Below are 18090 nucleotides of genomic sequence, written 5' to 3'. Positions count from 1 at the left end.
AACTTTACAATATTGTATTTGTTTTGCCATACATTGACATGAATCCACCATGGGTGTACATGTGTTCCCCTTCCGGAACCCCCCTCCCACCTCCCTCCCCATCCCATCCCTCCGGGTCATCCTGGTGCACCAGCCCCGAGCACCCTGTATCATGCATCGAACCTAGACTGGCGATTAGTTTCACATATGATAATTTACATGCTTCAATGGCATTCTCCCATATTATCCCACCCTCGCCCTCTCCCATAGAGTCCATAATACTGTTCTATATATCTGTGTCTCTTTTGATGTCTTGCATACAGGGTTATCTTTACCGATTTACTAAATTCCATATATATGTGTTAGTATTCTGTATTGGTGTTTTTCTTTCTGGCTTACTTCACTCTGTATAATAGGCTCCAGTTTCATCCACCTCATTAGAACTGATTCAAATGTATTCTTCTCACTTGAATTTTTAAACAGGATTATGCTCTACCATTTAACTACAAGGCCTAATTGAAAACACTTATTCCCCCAAATAACTTACAGATGTTGAACATTATCACTCTAACATCTTACTTGCCAAGTGAGTCTTAAGTATAAAGACATATTACATGTGTGAAAACCCCCAAATCCCAAAGAAAAGAGATTAAGTAAAGCCAACACCAAAGCCTTCCATGTGTGTGTGTGTGTGTGTGTGTGTGTGAGTGCGTGCATGTGTGTGGGGGTTCACATGCCCAGGGGCCCTTCCACTGGAGGTGGACCTGGGCACTCACACAAATCTGCCCAGGAACACTTCTGTGCAAGGCCCTGTTCTCTGCAGACTTGCCCCTGCCGACAGCTAAGACCCTGTAGTGGAAAAGCAGCTGAGGTTCCTCTGCTCACCTTTCCCTCCTGCGTGGGGATGCTTTTGGCATAGGGTCCCTGGCCTGGCTGGAAGACACGTCCCGGGTGGGTGGGGATTCACGGGTAACAGGTGGAAACTGCTGCCGCCGTGGTACCAGGAATCCTTCCCCTAGAAATATTTAACAACAAAGGGATTAAGAAGAGAAAAATGCATTTTAGTAAAGGCTCATCCACCAAAATTTAAAATTTACAAGCTTTTAAGAGCCTGCATGACAATTTCAAGACATTTTAAAAGTATTCATTATAAAAACTGTATTAAAAAAAACCTCAAAAAGGAACCTGAGTTTTGAGCACCTGCATTTCACTCCTGCAAGGCAGACCCTGACCATCTGTATCTGAGTGGGCAGTACCCTGGAGGAGGGCTCAGCACCCTGAGCAAGAGAGGGGGGCACCCATGGCCCGGGGTGGGTCTCCCACACCCAGCTCTGAGCAGTGAGAGATGCAGAAACCTGGAGGCCAACAGGTTCATTAGCCCTGACTGTCTGCATCTGGGTGGGCAGTACCCTGGAGGAGGGCTCAGCACCCTGAGGAAGAGAGGGGGGTGCCGAGTGGCCTGGGGTGGATCTCCCGCACCCAGCTCTGAGCAGTGAGAGACGCAGAAACCTGGAGGCCAACAGGTTCATCAGAGGCAGGGGGTGTGGGAGAACCTCCTGAAGAACCTTGAAGCCATCTGACTTCAAGATGTGAGGATTCACGCATGGAAGTCTAAGCTGACGGGCACCACTAGGAAAGCCCAGTGGCCATGCAGGGCGCTGACCACTGCAGATGGCCCAGGCGGCTTGGCTACACCTGGGCCTGGCTGGTCAGATGTGGCAGCGGACAACTGCAGACTGGACGGGACTGCAACAAAGGAGGCAGCCATGCTCCCTGAGTGCAGTAGAACGTCACTCCATTTAGAGAATAGAAAAGACTTTTTATTGAAAATAAGCTATTAGTCAATACATTCAGCATTTCGTATCCTTTAGTCATTGTCATGCTCCTCTGAACCACTTTCTTCATAAACATTAACTATAAAAACCTGTGTTTGTTGCCCAAAAACCATTTTCCCTCAAAATCCCTGTGCCTCCTGACAAGTGTATTGGCTGAGTCACTAGTTTCTCACTGTGCTTTGTGTCTTCCCAGTGGCACTGAGAAGGAACCCCGCTACTGAAACATTTGGGGTCGTACCTGGGAGCAGTGCTTGGCCTGGTGCTAGGGCTCCTCTGCCATCTACTTGTTGCCACTTCTTAACCAAAAAGCGTAATCTACAAAAAAAGGAAGAAAAACAGTGAAAACTAGAGCAAAGCCGGGGTTTAAATAACCAAGAACATTTAGCCCCAACCAGACCCTGTAGTGGAGAAGGCAATGGCACCCCACTCCAGTACCCTTGCCTAGAAAATCCCATGGACGGAGGAGCCTGGTAGGCTACAGTCCATGGGGTTGCTAAGAGTCGGACACGACTGAGCGACTTCACTTTCACTTTTCCCTTTCATGCACTGGAGAAGGAAATAGCAACGCACTCCAGTATTCTTGCCTGGAGAATCCCAGGGACAGGGACGGCGGAGGCTGGTGGGCTGCCATCTATGGGGTCGCACAGAGTCGGACACGACTGAAGCGACTTAGCAGCAGCAGTAGCAGACCCTGTAGTGAGAGCACAGCCCCCACCCCGGCAGCACCTCCCCAGGCCACTCCCAGCCCAGCTCCCCACCCCGCCCCTCCAATCACAGCCCCGCCCCCCAACCCCCCAACCCCAAGGCAGTCGCCAGCACCTCCCCAGGCCCCGCCCCACTCCCAGCCCTTCCAATCACAGCCCCGCCCCGCCCTGTGCTCCCAGCCCCGCCAGCTCCGGGTCTGTCTGGCTCGCTGCGCCCTCTTCCACGCACTTGATGGCCTATCGCTCTCCATGCATCTATCCATTCATGGGAACCAGAGGTGCAGCGGTGTGCGGGCCCTGAGACCCCTCTCCTTGATGACCCCTGGCAGCGCCCCCGCAGCATTGCTGCTGCTGAGTCCCAAGGCTGCGAGTCACCGCTGGGTGTTGACCGGAAGAGGGACCATCTGGCCACCCCCACCCACATGTGACCTTCTTCCTGGCCCAGGGTGGGCTCTCCACAAATATAGGACAGATGTGTTTCAAAGTGACAGTCAGGTGGGTGGACGGTCTGCCCTCAGAAGAACTGGCAGGGAGGCAGGGGGAGGCCCCCACCCCCACGGGGGCTCCCAGCAGGTGTGTAGCTGAATGGGCTGGGGTGCTGCATCTCTGAGGGCCTTGCAACCCCCTGACCTTCGCACACAGTCCAGGAAAGAGCCAAGGGTGCCCTGCCCACCCCATGGCACCCCTTCTTGCAGACGGTGAGGATGGCCTGGAAGGGGCACCTCCGTGGGCAACACAGAGCAGACACAGATGCACAGTTCTTAGTAGAATAGACGTTTTTAGAAATTACAGCAGATACTAAAATTATAAAATGAAATAGATTTTCATCGCTGTTAATTGTGAAACAGTCAAAATTTCTTGTCGTCACACCAGGGAGTCCACCCCACTCCAAAAGTGGCTCCTGCACACACACTGGAGGCTGGGCAGGGCCAGGTAGGTGGACACTCAGAGGCAGGGGTACCCCCTGCCCACAGCACAGGCTCAGAGCTTGTCTACAGGGAGGGCTGGAACGAGCCACCCTGGCGGGGTTGGGGGGGACATGTCTTCCTGTGCACATGGCGACCTTTATGTAACACGGATTTGACTAAAATATAAGAAACTGAAATTCAAAGAAGTGAAATACCATTTTAAGCATGATCAGACTGTTATCACAAGAGCCCCATTAAGGGGAAGGCTTTGTTTTGTAATAAAAAGGCAGCCTTACACCTTCTGTCTTAGAAGGTGTAGCTCTGCACACCATGATTTCCAGAAGATAAAGGTCGTTGACATTTGAAGGCCTCAAATGTCATTCATCTTAAAAGAGGAAACAACTGTAGAGTTTAAAAGACCGAAGGACCTCACACCAGCAGACAGGCAGTACCTTAAGACAGCGATCACCACCCTGACGGCCGTGCGGAACCTGGTAAAGGGGCGGGACTCCGCCACCTTCTTGTCTGCTTTGGAAGGGAACACCCCCAAGTGGGCGATCATGGACAGGGTTTCCTGTTCAGAGTCCTGGAAGCCACCAATGAGCAGCAGAAGATACTTCTTCTGATAAATCAGGGCTTTTCTAAAGCTCTCTGCTCTCAAATAACGCAGGTACAACTTTTCCATCTAAAAGAAAAAAAAAAAAACAGTGAAACTTGGTCACAGGACAAAGACAACCTCCTCAGACAACCTCCTCAGAAGTCTCCACAGCAGAGCTGCTGCACCAGGTGCTTTAAAAGAACCAGACTTTCTCCTCAGAAAATTATCACAGGAGTTGGCTCCCACGCCATCTGTGACCAGAAACAGCCTTATGTTCAGAGTTCCATTTGGTTTATCAGACAGAATGCACAGCAGATGTCGCTTCGCCAGCACTGGAGGAGCCTGAGGGCCCCAGGAATCAACCACCAAGCATGGACCAGACTGGGGGCAGGTGCTCTGCTTCCAGGCCCGTGGGCGTCCAGGGAGGGGAGGCTGTGGGAATCCTGAGGTCAGGGGCAGAGGTTGGCATCGTATCCTGACGGGGCTTCCCTCGAGAGGCCCACAGCTTGGGCCTCATGGCCAGAAACGCTGCAAGAACTGCGGGCCGAGGGTTTTCTCAGGCTGCAGACATGATGGCCCGAGGTTCAAGGCTTCAGGGGTTTCACCCAACCCAGGATCTTCAGAGGCACCACAGGTGGAGCCTGGAGGCTCTGTAAGGCAGTAAAAACACTCTGCACGACACTGGCGAGGGGGATACATGTTGTCTTACACTTGTGGTCTTATACCCATCAAACCCACATCAAGTACAGCCCCAAGAGTGGCCCTCACGTGATGACCATGCGTGTCTATCGACTGCGACACACGCACCATCTCAGGGAAGTGAATGGAGTTCGGGGGCTGGGGGTGGGAAATCTCCGTAATTTCCTTTCAATTTTGTCATGAACTTAAAATTTGCCTAAAAACATAAACAAGTCAGGAGCAGCCAGGAGGTGGCGTCCCCACACTTAACACCGCCCTCGGGCTGGTGCTCACCTTGGCACTGCAGGCACCGGCGTCCAGGGCTGGGTCTGGGTGTCGTGCTGAGCCTGCCGAGACCATCTTGTCCTGCTTCCAGGCAGACCTGTCTGACCTCTGCAAGGACCACAGATTGTATGTCTGTGCAGTCGTTCTCCCGGCAGAGCATCTCGGGAAAAGTGTCTGACAGCACAGAGGGGACTGCTCCCAGTCCTGAGCATTCCCACAGACATGCCCTCCGGACATGGGCGGTGGGGGTGGGGAGGGGGGGTTGGCGGGGCTGGGGCGGGTGCCGGCCACCTGGGTCCCACTTCAGCCTCTTCTCAGTGCTGCCCAAACTGTCACGTGATGATTAACAGACCATTAACACTCAGAGGTGGTTATGACCCACCATTTACTGAGGTATGATTGCACAAAAGGTACATCTTTATTAAAAACAAAACCCTCAACATTTGAGAATTCAACACTTTAAGCCTACTAGACATGCTCATCTTCCCTGGTCCTAGAAATGTCAACTCCCGGCAAATGTAGACAGCTGGCTCTGTTCCAGTCTTGGGGGGCCATGCTGTGAAGAGGGGACATTGTGAGCAGGCCACGGTCCCACATTAGTGGCACGGCCTGACACTCTGCTGTGCCGAGCACCCCACAGCTCCAGACGTGACACAAACAGGAGGAGGACCGTACAGGGAGGGTCAAGGCTGCCACCCACAACAGATGGCCAGGAGCTTCCTGTTGCCAAGGCTATGAGTAAGTGGGAGCCCTTGCTGGGGTCATGTGCCCGGTGGCCTTCAAGGCAGCCTGGCCATGGCCCACCACGCAGGGCAGTACCAGGAGGAGGCAAGTGCTGAGCTGTGCCACCTCCCTGCTGAGCAGAAGGAAGAAACCATGCTCAATGTTCTAACCCAGCCTGGCCTCCCTGGAAGGAGACACTTCAGGGACAGAGGCCACCTTGACAGAAAGGAGACGCCCATATCAGTTCATCCCAGCCACCTCTGACTCACTCATTCCTTTAATTTCCTGACTGGCTAACTTCCACAGGAGAGACAAAAGCATCCCAGGAGACCACGCCTTTAGTCCACCCAGGGTGCCCTGAACGAGAAGCCTCAAAACACACTCCGAGCAGGAGCCAGAGGGGCAGAGAACCAGGCACTGTGCCCACGGCAGCGCTCCCCTTGTAACCCCTCCTGCCAAGGAGCAGAGCCATGGGTCTGCTTGTGGGTGGGCCCCACTTCACAAGCACAGAGGGCTCTGCCTTCCACAGAGCTTCAAACTGACAGAGTGGAACTGGACAGAACTGAAAGACAGACCCCACGCCAAAGGGACCCGCCCGGCCTTGACAGGACACTCTCCCCCGCAGCACCAGAAATAAGCGCGCACATCACTAAAACCTTCCGAAAGAGAAGACCCTAGGCACAGATGGTGCATTTAACCAACATTTAAAGAAGAAATAACCACCAGCTCCACATACTCTCTTTCAGAAAACAAGAGGAGGGAAAATGTCCCAGCTCGTTAATAAGGCCAAAACCAGAGACAACAAAAAACCTGTCCAGATTAATATCCCTCCTGAAATCAGACACAGAAATGCACAACAATATGTAAGCAAGTAGACGCAGCAGCAAACAGAGAGAAAAATACATCGTGACCCAGTCAGGTTTTTCCTGGAACAGGAGAGTCCACACTCAACAATCAACGGACTTCACCATATTAAGAAACTTAACAAGAAAGACCAAACTATCACACCAATAGAAGAAGAAAAAGCACGACAGAGTTCGACATCCACTCTTGACAAACGTCCCAGCAAACCAGGAACTGGAGGGAGCCTCTTCAAACTGACCCCAGGGCATCATCCTCCAGGGGAAGACATCCCTCCAGGGATGGGATGGGGCTGGGTATCCTCTCCAGCCTGGCAGGGGGCAAGGACAGGAAATCATAGCCATGCCAAGTAGAAAGAAGGAAACAGCCCGCATACGCATATGACAAGATTGACCAGGTAGAAGATCCTACAGATAGGCTCCTGGGGCCAAAAAGTAAGGCTTGGAAGATTGCAGAATGCAAGGTGGGTCTGTGAACATCAATCACGTTTCTGCACACCAGCCACGAATACCCAGAAAACAGAAAGCTTGAAAAGTACCATTTACAACAGCCCCCTAAAAAATGAGTTCTTTATGTAAAAATCTAACCTAATGTGTACAGGATCTGCAGGCTGACAGCTACAACACATTTAGGAAAAGAATTTTAAAAGATCTGAACACATGGACATGAAAGTACACAGATGGGAAGATTCAAGACAGTTCAAGTACAGTTACAGATGTCAATTCTGCCCAAATGTTTAATAAAAAATTTGCTTCACAATTCACAAAATATAAAATTTACCCTTTTAAAAGGTGAAACTGAACTGGCACTAGTGGTAAAGAACCCGGTTGTCAATGCAGGAGATATAAGAGACACAGGTTCGATCCCTGCGTCGGGAAGATCCCCTGGACGAGGGCACAGCAACCCACTCCAGTATTCTTGCCTGGAGAATCCCATGGACAGAGGAGCCTGGTGGGATACAGTCCATGGGGTCACAAAGAGTCAGACATGACTGAAGCAACTTAGCATGCAAAGTGTGAAACTGAACTGGCTCTGGTATATTCCTCGGGTTGTGCAACCATCACCACTTCCCAGTTTCATCACCCAGAGCCGTGTGCCCTCAGCCTCACTCCCCACTGCCTCCCTCCAGCTACTAACAACCTACGATTTTGCCCCTGTGATTGTCTGTTCTGGGCATTTTGTACCAATGGAGCCTACACACAATGTCATCTCTGGGAACTGGCTTCTTTCACCTGTCATAATTTTTTCAAAGCTTACCCACACCACAGCACTCATCAATCCTTTATTCCTATTTGTTGCCAAATAATACTCCATTTATGGACATGTGTTGCATGTTGTCCTTAGTCGCTCAGTTGCGGTCCAACTCTTTGCGACCCCATGGACTGCAGCCCGCTAGGCTCCTCTGTCCACGGGGATTCTCCAGGCAAGAATACTGAAATGGGTTGCCAGGCCCTCCTCCAGGGGATCTTCCAACCCAGGGATCAAACCAGGGTCTCCTGTGTTGCAGGTGGATTTTTTAACCAGTGAGCTACCAGGGAAGCCCCCATTTACTAATATACCACATTTTACTTACACATTTACCAATTAATGAACTTTCGGGTTATTCCCACATTTGGAAGGATGAATAATGGCAATAAGAAAGCTTGTGCACAAGTTTCCATGTGGACTTATTTGTATTTTTATTTCTCCTGAGTGAAGCCCTAGAGGCAGGACCGCGGGATGAAGACAGCAGCCTCATCTGTTTTGAGGAACTGCTCGGCTGTTTTCCAAAGTGGCTGTACCATTTTACCTTTCTAATTCTTCCCACATTGATATACAGAATGCAATCCCAGTCGAAACAACCAGCAAGATTCTAAAATTTATATTGAAGAACAGAGGAACTAGCCTAACCAAATCATTTGAAAAAGAGGGAAAAAATGGAGCATTCCACTACCTGACCATAATATCAGTCAGTTCAGTTCAGTCGCTGAGTCATGTCCAACTCTTTGCGACCTCATGGACTGAAGCACGCCAGGCTTCCCTGTCCATCACCAACTCCCGGAGCTTGCTAAAACTCATGCCCATCGAGTCGGTGATGCCATCCAACCATCTCATCCTTTGTCGTCCCCTTGTCCTCCTGCTTTCAACCTTTCCCAGCATCAGGGTCTTTTCCAATGAGTCAGTTATTCACATCAGGTGGCCAAAGTATTGGAGTTTCAGCTTCAGCATCAGTCCTTCTAATAAATATTCAGGACTGATTTCCTTTAGGATGGACTGGTTGGATCTCCTTGCAGTCCAAGGGACTCTCAAGCGTCTTATCCAACACCACAGTTCAAAAGCATCAATTCTTCGGCACTCAGCTTCCTTTATGGTCCAACTCTCACATCCATGCATGACTACAGGAAAAACCACAGCTTTGACTAGATGGACCTTTGTTGGCAAAGTAATGTCTGCTTTTTAATATACTGTCTGGTTGGTCATAGTTTTTCTTCCAAAGAACAAGCATCTTTTAATTTCATGGCTGCAGTCATCTGCAGTGACTTTGGAGCCCCCAAAAATAAAGTCTCTCACTGTTTCCATTGTTTCCCCATCTTTTTGCCATGAAGTGATGGGACCAGATGCCATGAACTTCGTTTTCTGAATGTTGAGTTTTAAGCCAGGTTTTTCACTCTCCTCTTTCACTTTCATCAAGAGGCTCTTTAGTTCCTATTCACTTTCTGCCATAAGGGTGGTGTTATATCTGCATATCTGACGTTATTGATATTTCTCCCTGCAATCTTGATTCCAGCTTGTGCTTCATCCAGCCCAGTATCTTGCATGATGTACTCTGCCTGTAAATAAGCAGGGTGACAACATACAGCCTTGATGTACTCCTTTCCCAATTTGGAACCAGTCTGTTGTTCCATATCCAGTTCCAACTGTTGCTTCTTGACCAGCATACAGATTTCTCAGGAGGCAGGTAAGGTGGACTGGTATTTCCATCTTTTTAAGAATTTTCCACAGTTTGTTGTGATCTCCACAGTCAAAGGCTTTGGTGTAGTCAATAAAGACAAGGTGTTTTTATGGAATTCTCTTGCTTTTTCTATGATTCAATGATGTTGGCAATTTGATCTTTGGTTCCTCTGCCTTTTCTACATAATATAAATCTACATTAATCAGACAGCTGATGAAGAACAGGCATATAGACCAGTGGGACAAGAACAAAGAATCCAGACATAAAGACACAAATACTGTTGAATGACTTTGGACACGGGTACAAGGACACCTCAGGGAGAAAGGAGAATCTTGCCAACAAAGTGTGTGGGAGTCTCGGATATCAACAGGTATAAAACAGGCCTCTACCTATCCCCAAACCAAAACAAAATGAACTGCATACAGATCATGGACCTATAGAACAACTCTACAACTCTTCGCAGGACTCATAGAAGAACAAACTGATACACAATTGGATCAAAATTAAAGGCTTTTGTTCTGCAAAGGACACGACACAGGAGAACAAACTCAGATGGGCAGAAAATATTTGCAAATTATATTTCTGACAAAGGAGCTATATCCAGACCATATAAAGAACTCTCAAAACTCAACAATAAGGAAACAAATGATCCAACTGAAGAAGAGGCAAAAGACTTTAACGGACACTTCTCCAAAGAAGATCCTCAGACACCACGTCACATCTGTCAGCATTCTGCTGAGATGACAGGTAAAACACTAAAAGCAAAGATTCAGAGAAGCTGGAACACTCACTGAAATGCAGCTGTTCTGGAAAGCTCTGGACACTGAACACACAGTGACCACTGGACACAGCAATGCCCCAGCTGGGTATTTACACAGAGAAAGGAACCTGTGTCCACACTCATAAGCTGAGGCACGTTCGTGCCAGGCAGACCCGCTCAATAACGGCTGGGACTGAGCTGTGGACACTCTACCTGATGAACTTCCAGTGCTTTGCAGAAGAAGCGAACGGCCCCTCAAAGGCGACAGCCCCGTGATCTCACTTAGAGATGTCTATCACACTACCAAGAGGCAGAGTTAACTGAATGTAAATTTTAAAATAATTTGGAAACATTTCCATTGTTTTTAAAAAAAAGTAATAAAAGCAAATTCCAAACAGGAAACCTAAATTAAAAAAAAAAAAAAAGGCACTCCTGAGAAAGCGTCTATCAAATGACACAACCAGGAAAATTATCTATTATTTTCACTAGATGAAAGTCAAATAAAACTCTAATAAAATTCATCAGATTACTCAATTCTCAGTCAAAATTTCTTTTCATGAGCAGGTGCCAGACGCCATCTCCTGAGGAGGGTCACACGGGTGTGCACGCATCACTGTCTGTGAACAGAGCCAGCATGCCGGGTGCGGCCCAAGGCCTCCGGGGCCCCTGGAGCATACCTTTCGAGTGCAGCCCTCCTGCAAGGCCCTCGGGGCCCGGTGTATCCTCTCTAGCCGTGATAAGGTCTTGCACAGCTCCGCCTTCTCCCGAGTCACTGTGCTGAGCGCTCTGTTCAGGGACTCGTTGTCCTTCAGCAGGACGTCCACCAGCTGGACTTGCAGCTCCGCCGCTGTTTTCTTCTTGAGGAGAAAACAAGATCAGTGTCTGAGAGTGTTTAGTTAAAAGGCATGCGCACTACTCGTGGCTTGCATTGCTGGCTATTTCCAAGGATTTTAACTTTAAACATATTTGCGTTTGGTGGCAAGCCTGAGGGGCTGGGCAGAGGGCATCAAGTCACATTCCTTTGGGCATCGGCCGGGGAAGTGTGTTAGGAAACACAACCGGCTCTGACAGCACCTTTGTCAGGGGTAGTACATGAAGGGCAGTGGGAAGAGCATGCTCATCCCCAAGGGCCCCTCAGGACAGGCTCATTCTTTCCAGGCTGGTGGGCATGGCGGGTCAGCCCTCCTGCTGCCTGCACTGTCCTTCCTGTCACAGAACTCTGTCAGGAATTCATAGCAGCAGGCAGGACTTCTGAAGGCCCCCTACACAGCTGATGGGCAGCTTGATTTCAGCCCAGGGTCTCAGCACAAGTGCAGGGTCAGCAGATGGGCCAGGCCGTCAGCCAGAGCAGGACAGACCAGCGCCGCCGTGGGCACCATGGACAGTGCCCTCAGCCAACCATAGAACAGGCTGCTGGGGGGTAGGCAGGACTGGCCACAGTGAACAAGAAAGCTGGTCTCACCCGGCAGGAGCTGGATGTGCCCAATTCAGACTTCAGTGTCTCCAGCGTGTGCAGTAAAGACGCCACTGCCTTCTCGTTTGACGATGTCCAATCACTGATCGTCCTAGAGAGGGACACAGACACTCAGCAGGTGCACATGGCTCCCAGTGGCAGACACCCAAAGCCAGGCAGGTACTCTGCCCAGCACCCAGGGTGCTCTGCAGTGACTGTGGCAGCCAGGATACAGTGGAGCCTGGCGGTGGGCGGTCTGTGAAGCCAGAAACCTCCAGCCACTGACTACTGACCTCTGAGGCTCCCTCAGCGTGTCCATCTCCCTCTGCTGCTCTCTGCTGGGACTCTGAGTCGGCTACTCAGAGATGGTCAGCTATTCTAAGCGAGACTTCACCGCTCCAATAACTAAACTCAATTACAGGAGAGGGGCTGTAGTGGCTAAGCTTTTGTGTGCTCAGAAAAGGGCAAATAAATGTTCTTTCCCACCAAACAGCAGGGTCTCGGGTCCTCAACAAGGAGAGGCATCCAGTCTCACATGCAGCAGCCCCAGGGCCTCAGGCAAGGCAAACCCTACACAGATACAGGGCACCACCCCACCCCAGAGTGCTGGGGTTGGGCCGGACCCTCTGGGTGGGGAGCACTTATAAAGGGGCGTGGAGAGACCAAATTTTCTGTCCTGTTAGAAGGCAAAACCTATATCCTGTAGTCATCTTTCAAGAGAACACTGTGGACGAATTTATCCACACACATGGGATGAGAAAGAGTCTATGTCAGGCACGCCCCAAATACAGGATTTTCTTGGCACCGCAGGTGCTAGGCAGCAGCAGGTGGGCCCTGAGCCATTTACCTGTCTACCGTCTGGTTGATGAAGCTGGTGAGAAGCCCCACGGCACAGAGCAGCTGCTGCCGCACCTTCTCTAGGCCCCGCTGCTGCTCGCGGAGGCGCTCTGGCTCCGCGCTTGGCAGCGCCACCCGCGCCTGCAGCTCCTGCACGGTCCGCTGCAGCTGCTGGATCTTGTGCTCGTCCCGCTGGTGCTGCAGCTCCAGCTCCCGCTGTGGGCAAGAAAGCAACCTCACACACGGCCCAGGGCAGAGACGAGGCCCAGGGTGCAGCGCAGAGGCTGCCCTCCTGGCCCGGACCCACCAGGACATGCTCTAGGCAGAGACTCTGGGCTCCACACTGAGTCAGGGGAGGAGTCAGGGGAGGATGGCCCTGCCCCAGACAAGCAGCACGGCAGGCTCGAGGACCCCCGGACAGGGCCCAGGATGGGATGCACATGGGGGTGGGGGTGGGGGGAACCACAGCCCGAGCACCCCTCTGCCTCTGCAGGCGCCCCAGCAACAAGAGGCCAGGCTGGGTCATGAGGCCCTCGGCCATCCCCTTGTGACCTGCCCCCTGCTGCAGAGGAACCAGGCCACTTCCTGCCTGGTGCCCAGGACCAGTGCCCGAGGGAGGTGGCATAGGGAGGGGGCTCCAGGGAACCGAAGACCGCCAGGCAGGACCGGGCAGGACTGGACAGAATTGGACATGACTGGACAGAGAAGGTGCAGGCCTGGCCCACCCCCACTCAGGCCAGCACATAGGCTGGGCCTACTCTCCACCCAGCACCTCCTAATGCTTCCCAGCATCACCTCCTCAGGAAACAGCAGTCTTTATTGATTTTCCAAATGAGGAAAAAGTAACAAAACCAAGGGACCTGCTGATTTGTTTCAAAAAAAAAAAAAGAAATTGGCCCTGAAGTAACTATCAGAAGCCTGGGCCATTATGGCCAGAAAAAAACCCCACAATCTGGATCAAGTTAACTGCCTGCAGTAAAAATAACACCAAAACGACAACACAGTTAATAAAAAAAATACATATCAAGGTACACTGTGAAGGACAGTTAATAATTTAAGTTGGAAAATACTTTGTATTTATTTTTTCAGTAACTACGTTACCATATGTTAAAAAAAAATTTAGAGATTTAGCAGGAGTCTCTGGATAAGGTTTGGGAAGCTCCTTGGAACCAGGTGAAGATGACAAATCCCTCTTTCTGGGGAGACAGCCCCCACATGCACAAAACCGGGAACTCGCTCTGGGGGCCCCGAATAACCAAAGCCCAACCCAGGGCCGTGACTTTAGCTCCTCCGTCGGGAAATCCCCTGGCCAGGCTCTGCCCTCTGCCACAGCCCCAGACGACCCCTCCACTGCCAAGACCTCTAGTGATGAAGCATGACTAAGTTTAACGCTGTCTAACCCCCTAGAAACACTATGCGTTACTCACACACAACACGTGAACCTGGAAAACACCACGACGGGGCCAGACACAGAAGGCTACACACCATGTGATTCACTGATATGAACCGTCCAAAAGGGGTGGAAAGTAAGTCAGCAGGTGCCGGGGCTGGGGTGCCTGCTCACAGGTTCATCCTGGGGGATGAACATGTTCTAAAATCGACTGAATATACTAAAAATTGCTGAACTGTGCAATTTAAATAGGTGAACTCAATAGTGTGTGAATATCTCACTAGTATTTATTTTTTGACCATTTTATGGCAGGCTAACCATTAAAATATATTCCCTGGTGGCTCAGATGGTAAAGCATCTGCCTACAATGTGGGAGACCTGGGTTCAATCCCTGGGTTGGGAAGATCCTCTGGAGAAGGAAATGGCAACCCACTCCAGTACTCTTGCCTGGAAAATCCCATGGACGGAGGAGCGTGGTAGCTTACATACAGTCTATGGGGTCGCAAAGAGTCGGACACGACTGAGCGACTTCACTTCACAACCATTAAAAAGACCAGGCCATTGGTTTTCCTTGTGTGTTTTAAAACCTTTTTAGAATTTGACAAAACACAAAGATAGAAATAATAAAGGTAATTTTTTTCAAATTTTTAAAATATTTTAAAAAATAATTTTAAAAAGAGCAAAATTAAAGTGAATTCATGAGAAAACACAGACTATAATATCCTCAGAAACAAATACTTTTGGTTGACATATAATATATCTAAAATTAAGATCCATCCAAAAGATAAAGGAGGGAACACTTCCAAATCCACTCTGCACAGCCAAGACCTTCCTGATATCAGAACCAAAAACACAAGAAAACTACAGAACAATATTTCTCATAAATATAAATGCAAAATCCTTAACAAAATAGTAGCAAACTGAATTCAGCACTAATTTTAAAAGAACTATACGCCAAATTCTTTACTGTCTAAGCCACCAGGGCAAAGAATCCACCTGTAATGTGGGAGACCTAGGTTTGACCCATGGGCTGGGAAGATCCCCTGGAGGAGGGCATGGCAACCCACTCTGGTATTCTTGCCTGGAGTCCATAAGGTCGCAAAGAGTCAGACACGACTGAGCAAGTAAGCACTGCACATACATCAAATTCAAGAGGAATGCAGCCCAAGAGTGCCAGGATGGCTGAAAATATGAAAATCAATCAATTCAGAAGCACAACGGAAGCACAAAAGCCATAAATCTCAAAGGACAGTGAAAGAGCACATCCAATACTCTCAATATTAAAATAAACTAGAAAAGACTGAATAAACTAGAAATGGAAGGGACGTTCCTCTGATAAGGGGCAGTGACAAAAATCAACAACTACCATCACAGTCAGTGGTAAAAGATGGACTGCTCCCCCAAGATTGGCAATGGGGCTGGACCCCTGCCCTCATGCCTGCTTCAGCACCCCTGTAGGTGCCAGGGCAGTCAGGCAAAGAGTAGAGATAAAGGCTTCCAGGTGGGAAAAGAACAAGAAAAACTATGCCTCTCTGCAAAAAGCATGGTCTTCAATGTTGAAAATCCCAAAGAACCTATTAAAAATATTGGGACTAATAGGCCAGTTCAGCAAGGTGGCAGGACACCAGATCAAAGTATGGAAATCACCTGCATTGCTACACAGTCGCAACAAGCAATCTGAAAACAGAAGTAAAAAAATAATACCACTTACAACAGCATCAAAATACAACATTTAGGAATAAATAAAAGAAATGCAAGGTTTACCACCTGAAGTGATAAAACCTAAATAAAGCACCTGAGCAAATAAATGGAGAGACCCTCAGATTTCTCCAATGGGAAGACCTAACACTGTTGAGGAGACAACACCCCCAAAGCACTTTGCAGATTCAATGCAATTCCCACCAAGATCCCAAGGGTCTTAACACAGAAGCCAAAGAGCCATCCATGGAGACACCGGAACTGCTAGGGCCTGAGGATCCAAAACGACCTCAGGAAAGAACAAGGTAGGAGGCTGCAAGCTCCTGACCTCCACTTGCTCCCATGCTGCAGTGACCAGGCCAAGGGGCAGCCTGGGACCAGGACAAGCGGTTGGCTGCGGTGCGCTCACCAGCGTCTCCTTGTCTCTCTGCCACCTGCTCCATGGCTGTGCGTCTGCTCGGCTGGGCCTCAGCTCCATTCCTGTCCTCACGTCCTCGCATGTGTCCCGCTCTACCTGTCCCTGGCCCAGCGCTGGCCTCGCCCGCGGTCCAGGCAGGGTCTCCGAAGGCGTCTTCGGCTCCACACTTACCTCCTGCTCCCGCTCCACCTCCTCGCGGTGCACACGCGCCTCGGCCTCCAGGGCGCGCTGCTGTGCAGCCTCCATCGCCACCTCCAGCTCGTGCACATGCTCCTCCTGGGCCCGCAGCTTCTGCAGCAGTGCCAGGTGCGCAGACTTCTCCTGAGGCCGCCGGCTCAGCCGTTCTGTCAGGACGCGCTCGTGCTGCAGGGCCTCCGACAGCTCGCGCACTCGGTCCCGCTCAGCCTCCAGGCTCCGCTGCAGCTCGGACATGTGGCCGCGGTCCTGCGCCAGCAGTGCCTCGCAGCGCGATGCCTCGATCTGCAGCTCCTGTCGCAGGTTGTCCTTCGCTGTCTGCTCGTGCTTCAGCACCACGCACAGCTGGTTGCTCTGGGCGCATTGCTGCTCCAAAGACGCCCTTAACTCCTGCATCAGGGAACAGTGAGGTGAGAAAGTTCAAACCAAGACCAACAGCATCTAGCCACTTTTCGCAGCCAGAGCTTCTGATGCTCTCCTTTGGGTGAAGGGGCGCGAGCAGCAACCGCTCGCCTTGTGACTCTGGATGAGGCACTTTTCCAAGCAAAGGGCCACCACCCAATGTGCCTCCCCCTCAAACCTACAGCCCTGGACCCCACATGATGCTCAGCTCTTCCAGGCCTGGGGGACACCCCTGACACGCAGCCACATGGCTGCCACAGGGCGCTGGCTCTCTGCCTCCTGGTACACGAGTGGGACGCCCACAAGGCTCTGAAGCTGCGCTGGCCTCGCAGAAGTGACTGTGTGGAGGTGGTGGAGGCCACCCGCGTCTGTGCCCACAGGGATTGCCCTCACAGCCCCAGCCCGGGCCCCAGGGCCTGATCCCCGTCACCTCCAGGGTCTTGGCACTCTGGCCCTCTCTCTGCATGTGCTGCAGCCGCTCCTCCTCCAGCTGGCTCTGCAGGGCCTGCTCCTTCATTCTCTCACCCTCCAGCTGCTGCAGCGCTGCCTGCAGGTCACTCTCCTTACTATCCAGCATGGACCTGAGTGGAGACATGGGCTCTCAAAGGGACGTGGGCCAGTGCCAGGGGCTCCCAGGACCTGGCGGGTGGGCCCTGCTGTGCATTCAGTCCCCACCCACCACCAACCCATGGGAGCAGAATGGCACTCCCCCACACCTATCAGGACACTGGGGGAAACCTGGCTCCAGACATCCCCTTTCACTTCAAGGCTGGGAAGAAGGTGGTGGGAACCGTGCAATGTCCACCGAGTTTTGCCCAGAAGCCTGAAGACAGGACGCTAAAAGGGGGAGCCGTGCAGGAGGGCCGCACCTCAGCTGGAGGACCTCCTTCTGCACGTCATTGAGGGACTTGAGCAGCCGCTCATTGTCCTGTCTACACTCGCAGAGCTCGGACTTCAGGTCTCTGACAGCTGTCTGCTCCACCACCAGCAGCTTTTGGACATTCTTTGCTTTCTCCTGCTCTTCGTTCAGGGTTTTCTGCAGGTCACTTGCTATATATTTTTCCTGCTCAACCTTATATGCCAATAATTCAACTAAGAAAGATTAAACAAATTAAAATAGCATTTTCCACGAGTCCAAAGTGAATGCACAAATGACTTAGCATATTATTAGTAACAAACCAGTAAGGGGATGGGATATGTTCACTTTGTGGGGGGGGGGGGTAGGGGGAGACAGGAAGTTTCTGTGACCCTGAAGCTGTTGCCAACAACTACACCAGGATACTCAGGACACATGCCTTCTGCTCACACCACCACCAGCCTTACCTCATGGCCGGTTGAGTGTCCAGAGACACTGGGGGAGAGCAAGTGGGACCACCCAGCCATGCAAGTCATGTAATGCGATGGGGTGGGGGGGACAGGGCACATGTCCTGTTG

The 18090-nt window shown here is 50.9% G+C and overlaps 1 protein-coding gene across 22 annotated transcripts in view; it reads right to left on the bottom strand.

Annotated features, from left to right (window-relative positions):
* PCNT (pericentrin) overlaps positions 1-18090 on the bottom strand; it is a 106451-nt gene that overhangs the window by 2278 nt on the left and 86083 nt on the right. For 13 of the 22 annotated variants that reach the window (XM_081570242.1, XM_081570243.1, XM_081570245.1 and 10 more), the window contains 10 exons: positions 17526-17748; positions 17087-17237; positions 16051-16644; positions 12564-12769; positions 11726-11828; positions 10941-11120; positions 4997-5095; positions 3879-4111; positions 2053-2129; positions 865-994 (listed from right to left, as the gene is read on the bottom strand). In XM_081570242.1, the coding sequence (XP_081426368.1) occupies positions 865-994; positions 2053-2129; positions 3879-4111; positions 4997-5095; positions 10941-11120; positions 11726-11828; positions 12564-12769; positions 16051-16644; positions 17087-17237; positions 17526-17748 (1996 nt within the window). The remainder of the gene's footprint in view (positions 1-864; positions 995-2052; positions 2130-3878; positions 4112-4996; positions 5096-10940; positions 11121-11725; positions 11829-12563; positions 12770-16050; positions 16645-17086; positions 17238-17525; positions 17749-18090) is intronic. The other 9 variants (XM_081570253.1, XM_081570255.1, XM_081570259.1 and 6 more) reach the window with 2 other exon arrangements.

Source organism: Giraffa tippelskirchi, chromosome 2, assembly GCF_054371585.1.
Source record: "Giraffa tippelskirchi isolate mGirTip1 chromosome 2, T2T-mGirTip1v1.2.pri, whole genome shotgun sequence".
NCBI classification, from domain to species: Eukaryota; Metazoa; Chordata; class Mammalia; order Artiodactyla; family Giraffidae; genus Giraffa; species Giraffa tippelskirchi.
This window is presented reverse-complemented; position numbering and strand designations above follow the sequence as displayed.